A 10,784-nucleotide genomic window follows, 5' to 3' on the forward strand; every position below is an offset into this window, starting at 1 on the left:
GGGTCAACACGTATCTGGGGCCAACAGTGTTTCAACTGGTTATCTACCTTCTGTTCCCTGGCGAAGGAGCCCCCTCTCGTAACCTGCTGGAACACATCAAAGTGGACGTTAGTATTTTGGGAGGGGGACTCACCATCTCTCCCGCTATCCGAGGCCAGCAGGGTGGGACATGGACAAGCTTCTCTGGCTGGCCTCTGTCGTCGGCGGTTTCCTCTGGGGCTGGCAGGCTGCGAAGCGGCGGTCAACAGTCTCAGGAAACCCGGCCAATCGCTTGCAAGAAGAACGGGGATGGGAAGGTCCTTTTCGATCCCCACTTCCACAGGCCATGTCCCGGTCATCGCCGATATATTCACCCTTCAGGCTGGCAATTGTTGTGTTTCTCCATGCACACGTTATGGGCATGTAAATTTTGCTCTCACCCTGTGGAGCAAGGACGTTGGGAGGAACAAGGCTTATGGCACTACCGGAGTCAAGGAGGGCATGGAAGGGTTTCCCGTTGACCTTGACGTTCGCCTCTGGGGCTCCTGCCTGGGGCTCGCGGTGTACACTGTAGCCTGCCAACCACTGGGTGCCCTCAGGTGCTTGTCGCTCCTTGATCACCCTCCTGGAAAAGGCAGTGCTCTTTCCCCGGCTCCTGGTGTTGGGCAGCATCCGCCAACTCCATGCGTCCACTAGCGCTAACATGGTTGCTGGATTTCTCATCCTGAAGGCGTGGCGATGACTTCACGGTAGTGAAACGGAAACTGTTGATCCCCACCTATTTGGCGACCTGGCTCGCAGATGGTTCCCTTTCCAGAAGCCAGTGATGGAGCGCGCAAGTCAGTTTCGGCTGCTTCGGTGTGGGCTGGACTGTATTTTCAGTTGTGGAACATTTGGGCTGTGGAAATCGACGAGAGCCCGAGTCGTGCTAGTATTTCTCACCGAACCTCTGAGTACTTCTCCATCGACTCCTGCGGCAGAGAGAAATATGCCCGTTGGGCCTCCCCCGTGAGCAGCAGGGCTAACACTCGGGCCCATTCATTGGGATGCCGTGAACATGAGGAGGTATGCCTCGACGTCATCATGCAAGGCCATTTTGGGTAGGAGGCGGGTGGCTTGTACATGGGGGGTCTGGAAGTGGAGTCTATTGAGCGGCCGCTGTCCTAAGGGCTACCAGCTCTTGTTCTGTCCCGCCCTGGCGGGTGGCCAGATGCTTCATAATTTGCTGTTGGCGGATGCTGACCTCTGTAACACCTCCTCCATTCCCCCACTACTCCATTCGAGGGGGAAAGAGGTGCGCCGCCGACCTGTGGAGTGCAGAAAAACAAAGAAGAAAAAAAAAAATTTGGTGTGGGGAGAGATCACCCTTGCCCGCATTCTCCACCGTCCTCGTGGTGCTTTTAAAGCAGCGGGCTGATGGTTGGCAGCTGCGACCGATCAGCCAATTGGAGGCATGGCCATGTGCTCCTCGTGTGTTTCCAGGGCGACGATGATGATCCTTTGGGACGCTCGTCACACAAGAAAGAGACTGATGCTCCCACTGTAGAAGACACAGATACATAAATCATAAATCACATTAGTTACATTATAACAAAATTATCTGACCAAGTAGTAATAGTGACCTATTATTAATCAAAAGAGAGGAATCAGCAGCAGAACCCAGAACCTCTAGGAACAAGGTAGATGAAATTTATATTTTTGATTATTAAGTCATTTACACTATCTGACACAGCTGCGTTTAAAATTTAACTGGAGGTTAAGTGCTGGGCGTCTGGTCAGAGGAGAACTGACCCCAACTGAGTCTGGTTTCTCCCAAGGTTTTTTTTCTCCATTCTGTATGGATGGGTTTTGTTTCCTTGCCGTTGTCGCCTCTGGTTTGCTTTGTTGGGGACACTTAACTTCTAGTAGTAATTGGTCACTCTCGTCATTATACATCCCTGTCATTGTACTCTTCTACCTTATACTGTACAGTGCTTTGATGCAACCTGTGTTGTTAAAAGCGCTATAGAAATAAAAATTATTGATTGATTGATTGATTGAAATGATTGATTACTTTGCTTGACCTCAGTCACAGCATATACATACATTTTTTTCTTATCACCCTCAATAAACCCTAAATATTCCTATACCAAAGGTTTTCAATGGCAAAGACTGAGCAAACCGTAATCGGTTCACTTACTGTGAAAAAAAAAATCTTTGGCATTTGTACCACTGATAAGTGATGGCCCTTTCTTAAAGAGAGGACTAGAACCACATTCACCAAAGATAGAGAAACACGAAAGAAGTTAGGACTTTTAGGAGGAAATCTACAGAGAGTTTGATAAATGAGACCCCAGAGCTAGCCTCCTGACCAAACTGAGCAGTCGATGGAGAAGGGCTTTGGTTAAAGTGGTGACCAAAAGCTGATGTTCATTCTAGTTGAGCGCCATGATCATATGTGGAGATAGGTGAAACATACCGTAGGACAAAAAGCAGCGGGGACTGTGGGACATACCAGAGTACAATGCACCAAAATATTAAGATATTTTTAATGATAACCCAATTGAGAGCATTCAAAACCTCAGACTGACCCAAAGGCTCAACTTCCAACAGAACAATTCCATTAAGCACACAACAGTGGCTTATAGACAGCTCTTTGAGTGGCCCAGCCACAGCATGAACTTATTTAACTCTGTCAAATATTTCTGGAGAAGCCTGAAGATGTGTGTCTGTCCCCATCCGACCTGACAGAGCTTGAGAGGTGAAGAATTACAGAGAATGGCCCAATGCTGATGTGCAAAGCTTGCCTTGAGGCTGTTAATCTACTAGAAATAAATCAATGAATCAATGAATAAATCAAATATAAACATATATTATTAGTGAAGTAAAACTATGTGATGTCAATTACATAAACAATTAGAAGCCAATTCAGAATTAAATAACAAAAAGAAATTGATGGTAGAAGAAATATTCAAGTTTTTAAAAATAAAATCATATTTTTTCTGTATTTGTTTCAAATAAATGGCCTTTGTTTTGATATGTATATATTTTTCTACTGTTTTTTAGTGATTCTAAGTTCTAAGTTTTGTTTTTTCATCTCTGTATTTATTTGAAGATCCTGTAATTTGTTGCAGAACAAAAGTAGCAATAAACTCTACTGTATTTTGTTGTCACATTTTAACCTTCACGACTTTGTTTAAAAGCTTCTGCAGATGTTCAAATATAGTGCAAATATTTTATGAAGTCATTCAATTAATATTTATTGTCATAAGCTCTTTAAACATCACCAACACTTTTCATATTTAAGTGAGAGAAATGAAAAATACTCAATAATGACAGAAATTAATGAAAGACAGGTGAGACAACTATGCTGACAAATACTACAGTAAGTACTAAATAATATGCACTAAACAAAAAACAGTAATAAAGCAAACTGAAAGAAAACACAACCGAAAACATAATAAAATTTCAAACATACATGAAAATGCTTGAATGGATGTTTGCTTTCTAATTGTAACATCGAAATATACATTTTCTGTAAGCTGCTTTAAAACATGTATGTATTGTGAAAAGTACTTTACAAATAAACTGGAATTCATTCAAATTGAGTCCAAACGGATAGATTAAATCTGTTATTTGACTCAACCACACACACACACAAACACACACAGTGGGTAATTACTAAAACATTTTTATTGTCTGTTATTGGTTACAAATTACATGATTAAGTACTTTTTGATTGCTTTATAATTAAATGAATGACTTACTGCATTGTGTGAATATGGAATCCATTAAAAAGTAACGGTTCTCTAATTATAGGCATTTTAAAATGTAGTAATCTACTTAGAAGTACTGAATATTTAAGTACTGAATCTCTTTTTCATGTAATCAGTTTCTCTCCAGCGCTCACTTGACACAGATGAAGTTGTTTCTGTCAGTTTCAGGGAGGCTGATCCAGAAATTATCGTTGGTCCGAATGGCTCCGGATCTGATCGTATTAACACAGTCGTCCAGTCCGGTGTCGTAATCAGGAGTCCACCGATCGTAGCAGATGGTCTGACCGTTGATCCAGAACCAGATTCCCACGATGCAGGAGTGACGCAGACCCAGCCACACGTGATTGGACGAGGCTCTCGAGGTCACATCCATCACCCGTCGCTGTATCTGCTCCGAATATACCGACACCAGGTCCATGTCTCTGTCTCTGCAGTATCTCAGAGCTTCAGTCCACGTCTTATTCTCTCTGATCAGAACCAGTTTATCTGGAAAGAAACAAAGTAAAGCATTTAACACAGGAGCTCATAGTACCCCATAATTTACTCACCCCCAAGCCATCCTATGTGTATATAACAATGATTAATTTAATATCCATCCATCCATCTTTTTCCGCATATTCAGGGCCGGTTCGTGGGGCCAGCAGTCTAAGCAGGGAAGCAGACGTCCCTCTCCCCTCTCTTCCCTCTTCTGGGGGAACACCGAGGCGTTTCCAGGCCAGCTGAGAGACAGTTTCTCCAGCGTGTCCTAGGTCTTCCCCGGGGCCTCCTCCTGGTGGGACATGCCCGGAACACCTTCCATGGGATGTGTCCAGGAGATATCTGGAAAAAATGCCAAGGCCACCTCAGCTGGCCTCTTTCGATGTGGAGGAGCAGCAGGTGTACTCCGAGCTGTGACCGAGCTCATCTCTGTGGTGCCCAGGCACCCTCCAAAGGAAACTCATTTTGGCCACGTGCAGTCAGGATCTTGACACAAAGCTCATGAACATAGATGAGAGAAGAAACATAGATTGACCAATAAATCAATAAATCCTTCTTTACCACGACAGACCGGTATAGCGACCGCATTAGTGCAGAAGCTGCACCGATCTGCCTGTCAATCTCTCATTCCATCCCTCCCTCACTCGTGAACACTACCCCAAGGTACTGACACTCCTCCACCTGAGGCAGGAGCTCCCATCAACCCGAAGGGGGCAAGCCATCCTTTTTCGACTGAAAACCATGACTTCGACTTGGAGGTGCTGATTCTCATCCCAGCCGCTTCACACTCGGATGCAAACCACCCCAGTGCACGCTTGATGCAGCCAACAGGACAACATCATCCACAAAAAGCAGAGACGTGATCCTGTGGTCACCAAACCAGACCCCCTCCGGCCCCCAGCTGCGCCTAGAAATCCTGCCCATAAAGATAATAAACAGGACAGGTGATAAAGGGCAGCCCTGCCAGAGTCCAACATGCACCAAGAATAAGTCTGACTTACTGCCGGCAATGCAAGCCATGCTCCTGCTCCGATCATAGAGGGACCAGACCGCCCTTAGCAAAGAGCCCTAGACCCAATACTCCCAGAACTCCTCCCAGGACACCATGAGGGACACGGTCGAATACCTTCTCCAAATCCACAAAGCACATGTGGACTGGTTGGGTAAACTCCCATGAACCCTGCAATACCCTGCAGAAGGTATAGAGCTGGTCCAGTGTCTGGATTAATTAGTTTGCTTTTTTGGTTTGTACCTTGTTTGGATTTATGCTCTTGTTTTTGGATGTACACTTTAGTCTTGCCCCCTTGATTCTGTTTGCTTTCTTGTTCGCTGATGTTTTGACCCTGCCTGTATTTCTACAGTACTACAGACGTACAGTCATACTCTGAGATAGTATGATGAGAAAGTTTCTATAGTTTGACATGTAAATCAACTGCATGGCGGCAGATCATTTTCCTATCTAGCACCTAAACTCTGGAACAATCTCCCTAACTCTGTTCGGGAAGCAGACACACTCTGCCAGTTTAAATCTAGATTAAAGACACATCTTTTTAACTTAGCCTACACATAACACACCAACACACCTTTTATTATTTAAATCCGTTAAAGGATTTTTAGGCTGCATTACTTAGATTTGCTGGAACTGGGAACACTACTCTAAAATACGATGTACTTGTGACATCGTAAAAAGAATGGCATCTACGCTAATATTAGTCCTGTTTCTTTCTCAATCTGTTTTCACAGTTTGTATCCAGACTAGATGGTGGATCAGCACCCAGAGATTATGTTCATCAGAGACCAGAAAACCTAGATGCGCCCGTCGACAGATCACCAGATCCTGATGCACACACACACACGCACACACCAAGTCATTTACACTACCTGACACAGCTGCGTTTAAAATTGAACTGGAGGTTAAGTGCTGGGCGTCCGGTCAGAGGAGAACTGACCCCAACTGAGTCTGGTTTCTCCCAAGTTTTTTTTTTTTCTCCATTCTATATGCATGGGGTTTTGTTTCTTGCCGCTGTCGCCTCTGGCTTGCTTGGTTGGGGACACTTAACTTCTAGTGACTATCGTTGAATTGACTACAGAGACCGTCTCTGCATTTAATAAGAAATTGGTCACTCTCGTCACTATATATCCCTGTCATTATACTGTACAGTGCTTTGATGCAACCTGTGTTGTTAAAAGCGCTATATAAATAAAAATGATTGATTGATTGATTGAAATGTTCAGCAGCTCAGATGATTGATCTACTCACCATCATAACACACAAAGGGATGCGGTTCTCTACAGTACTCGTCTGTCCATTGTCCTTCATTACTGAAACCAGTCGATGCACAGATGCTGTTTCCGTTAGGGATGTTATCAGGTTCATCTTGTTTCCAGTATAAGAATGTGACGGGGCTGTTATCTGACCAAACCCAGAATCTGTACAGACCGATCCAGGATTCTTTAGGAGAAGTTAGGTTCTGCTTTATGATGTTCTGAATCTCTTCATTCTCACTCTGGTTCCTCACACTGACCAGAGCTGTGTGGTACTTTCTGCAGTATTTCTGAGCGTTTGTGAAGTTCTTTAGCTCCTGTACAGGGACGAATCCTGTACTGACTTTAAAAGAGAAAGAGAAAGTCTGATATTGATTTAGAAAATTAAATCCATGTTCTTTATCCTCTTAAGAAGAGAGTAACATTTAGAACATTTTTGTTTTAAATCACAAAGTTAAGTCACATTTATTTTTGCAGTATTTAAAATAAAATGTTAAAGTTGCAAAGTTCATTAGTTATTCAGGAGACAATATAAACTGTAAGTAAGCTCTACAAAAGACAATAATGTTGGTTTTGTTAATTAACACTTAATGCAAAGTTACTGAAATATAAAAACATGATCTCACCATTATAGCAGATGAAACTCCTTGTCTTATCACACTTTATATTATTCCATTGTCCATCAGTGTTCATAGAAACACAGTCTCCCTTTTCATTTGGTTGTGTTGTTCCCCAGTTCCTATACTGAGACTCATCTCCTCTGTAGAAGTCAGGGTCAGTCAGAGACCACATCCATGAGTCCTTCAGCCCAATCCAGACACGCTCAGAGTTACTGTTTATGAGCTGTTTTATCTCGTTCTGTTCTTGTATGTCATTGATAGTGACCAGATCTGTGTGTTCTTCTCTGCAGTATCTCTGAGCTTCGTTCCAGTTCATCCTCTGATTCACAAAGTGATACTGACGTGGAGATGAACTGACCACGGCTGAGGAGAGACACATTCACACAGACTCATTATATCCAGACTCAGAGGTTCAGTATGAGTTTGATAAAGTGCTCTGATTTTCAGTGTTTCCAAAGAGTTTGGTGAGTTTTCAGTTAAACACTACAGGACTCATGGGAAACACTGATGATGTTTTGTGGTGTTTATGTGGTTTATTTCATCTCCTCAACAACACACACGATTACAGGACTCATTCAAACACACAGCACTAACACTAACTACCAACACTAGTACTAGTCAAGCACTCACTCACCTGTGAACAGAAGAGACATCAATGTGATTCTCTCCATTTCTGAGGAGAAACAGAAATCAGATCCAGAACATCAGATCATGTCATTTCTGCTTCTTCTGTGCTTATTAGATTCTACATCAGTTAGAAATACACACATGAAGCTCCTGATTCAGTGTGAAAACCAGAAAACTTACAGTAAAAATAGCTGTGGTTGCTAGAACTTTTCAGTAAATAAGTAAATAGCAATATTTTAGTTCTTACAGATTTAAGTTGCATTTACAGTAAAATATTTTACAGTAAAATGAATTAACTGATATAATGCTAATATGCCAATCTGCTGAAATACTACACTCTTTAAACCACTTTAAAAAACACAGGCTGAGATATTTATTGAGCACTATAAAGTTACATGAAATGCCATATTAATGTATAACAGTAATCACATTAGTACTCGATGATTTTTAGTGTTTTACAGTTTCTACGTTTCTCCTTTTTATTCACGCGGTCATTGACGTCTGGTTTTGTGTAGAGCTGTTTAAGTAGGTTTTGCTCATTTAATGGCATACGTTTGGGAAATTAAGCCTTTTTGAGTTATTATCGTCATCATTTTTGCTTATTTTCTCTTGTATTTTTCTCTATAAAAACCCAGATATCAACAGATAAAATGATGTTAAACAGTATAATGTGTAATATAAACACTGCTAAATCAATCAGTGTAAAGTTTCTTACCTGTAGATGATGGGATTCAGGTGTGTTTGTGTTTCTTCTTTTCTCAGGACAGACTGGTATCACCGATCATCTCTTTCTGCTCCTCCCAGAGTAATATTGTAGACAGGTTTGTGGTGTCATTATATAGACACACTACATCTGCCGTGTCGACATTCAGATTTAGATTTGCTTACAGTGAGTCAAACATACAAATAAGAGACAGTAATTCATACCCCGTCACATTCAAATACAGTTAACTGCCTTCATTTCTGGTCAGAGAGTTTTAAGATCTTTTCAGCTAGACGACGTCACGCCGCAAACAATGATGCTCTTTTGTTTTGTTTTCCAGAAGGAAATATTACTCAATCGTGATAATGACTAAAGATATTATGCAATTTTGCATGAATCATGCAAACGTCCTGTATTTTGAATATGGATGAAGTGAGTTTATGATCGAAGAAATCCAGCATTAGGATGTTTTTAACTTCAAACCCTTGCTTCTGGAGAAAATACAGTCTATAATCCATAATATATATATATAAAAATAATAATTTTTTTTTTTTCTTGCTGGAAAATATGGATGAATTTACTGAGGAGAAAGTACCCATTTATTTTAAGAGCATTTGAAAATGTTTCCTAATTGTTCTTCCTAGAATATTTTATTTTTTATTCCCAGCACTTTGGTTTCCACGTCACGGTCTTGAAAGTGATTTTTAGCTTAAAGCTGTCGAGACCACTTGCGACTTCCTTTTCATTATTTCCAGTATAACATTTCCTCCCTACTGGAAATGAACGTGTTTTGGATCTGGTATGTAACGGGGGAAGCGAGAAGAACGAGTCTGGCAGAGGGTGAATGATTGATCGCGAACAACACCGAGATCTTTAGTAAAGTTCAGTCAAAGGCTTCGGCCAGCTGTGTGCTCTTTGCTCTTGGCCTAAATAGACACTCTGGATAACTCGGCCCTGACTGGACACACGTCTGTGGTGCGCACAGTAATATGATAACAGTCAGATTCGGTTGCATTTCCAGAGAGTTTTCCGGTGATTTGCATCCAAGATCTTTTCGGTAAGACGACGTCACGCCGCAAACAATGCCGTTTTGTTTGTGCTTAAACCCAGAGAGATGCAAATGGCAAAAATAGTAAAATAGATCAAAATGATTTCACGTAAAAAGAATAGGTGGCTCTCAACACTGGGCTGAGTTTGTTTCTTCGTCAGATCTGGAGAAAGGCGTCTGTATCAATTAAAGCATTAATACGTAGAAGTGATTAAACTCACTTGGAACTACCTGTACATTAAACGGTTTTAATGCATGCCATTGAATATATAATATATATATATATATGTGTGTGTGTGTGTGTGTGTGTGTGTGTGTGTGTGTGTTTGTGTGTTTGTGCATTTGCTCATATAGATTCAGCTTTTATACGTGTAAAAGTCAATGCAAATAATAAAAGCCATTGAAAATGATGGGACTGACAGTTTATGCTGGGTGTGACTGACAGGGCTCTTATCAGTGTCTCACACACACACACACACACACACACACACACACACACACACACACACACACACGCTCGAGTACTTTAACATTACATCTGCAGTTTGCATCATTTTTTAAGCGTTGATTGTTGTCGAAGTCGACTTTTGCAGCAGTTGATTCTGATATTAATATAAGAGCTCTGTTTTGATCATTCACTGTACAGTTATTAATCTATAACCGAGAGGGTTTGACAGCGGCGTCTGGTTCATCAAGCAGTCTGACTCAAAGGTGAGGTTATTTTCTTCCTCACTGTACGGTGTGTTAATATATTACACCGTGTTATGTGTTAGCATTTTCATGAGCAAATAATGTGTTACATATTAATGTAAAACAGAAGCGAACACAAAGAGGAGCGTTATCTTCAGGGTTCAGCTGTTTAGCTGCGTTTGCTGCTTGAAGCGCTCTTGTTTAGTTGTTTGGGATCTCAGAACATAATAAAAACAGATATCACCCTTCTGATTCGTCACGAAATCAAAAAACGTTACGCTTAAATACGCAGTGCACAATATAATATACATCTCGTGCAAGCTTAAAGATTTACTGCAGTTCGGTTTTACGCTAAAAATAAAAACGATTTCAAAGTATTATTAGGCTAAATATTTTACAAACACAAAGACGTGTGACTAAATATCCGAATTAAACTCTGAATATCCCAAAAGGGGTTAAAAGGTTGGTTTAGTTTCTAACATTTTTAGTTTCCTGAGAGAATTTCAGCAAACAGGGAACAGAGAAAAGTCAGGCAGGTTATGAGCAAATGTTCCTGAGGTAACGTTAATAGAACGTTCTTACAAACGTCTTTGGTTTTTAATAATGTTTTCAAATCATTA

General features: G+C 41.3%; 2 protein-coding genes across 2 annotated transcripts in view; one reads left to right on the plus strand and one right to left on the minus strand.

The window, feature by feature from the left end:
* Positions 1-3,633: 3,633 nt before the first annotated feature.
* LOC122334556 (macrophage mannose receptor 1-like) lies at positions 3,634-8,666 on the minus strand. The gene is made up of 5 exons (XM_043232555.1): positions 8,439-8,666; positions 7,731-7,769; positions 7,103-7,459; positions 6,472-6,819; positions 3,634-4,220 (listed from the first exon to the last, which is right to left on the minus strand). Exons 2-5 carry the CDS (start codon positions 7,765-7,767, stop codon positions 3,865-3,867), a joined length of 1,098 nt encoding a protein of 365 aa, XP_043088490.1. The 5' UTR covers positions 7,768-7,769; positions 8,439-8,666; the 3' UTR covers positions 3,634-3,864.
* Positions 8,667-9,943: 1,277 nt separating this feature from the next.
* LOC122334567 (FH2 domain-containing protein 1) overlaps positions 9,944-10,784 on the plus strand; it is a 7,854-nt gene continuing 7,013 nt past the window's right edge. The window contains 1 exon segment of the mRNA XM_043232571.1: positions 9,944-10,185. The gene's annotated coding sequence lies outside the window, so the exon portion shown is untranslated.

The sequence above is a fragment of the Puntigrus tetrazona genome, unplaced genomic scaffold (assembly GCF_018831695.1).
Source record: "Puntigrus tetrazona isolate hp1 unplaced genomic scaffold, ASM1883169v1 S000000575, whole genome shotgun sequence".
Classification (NCBI taxonomy): Eukaryota; Metazoa; Chordata; class Actinopteri; order Cypriniformes; family Cyprinidae; genus Puntigrus; species Puntigrus tetrazona.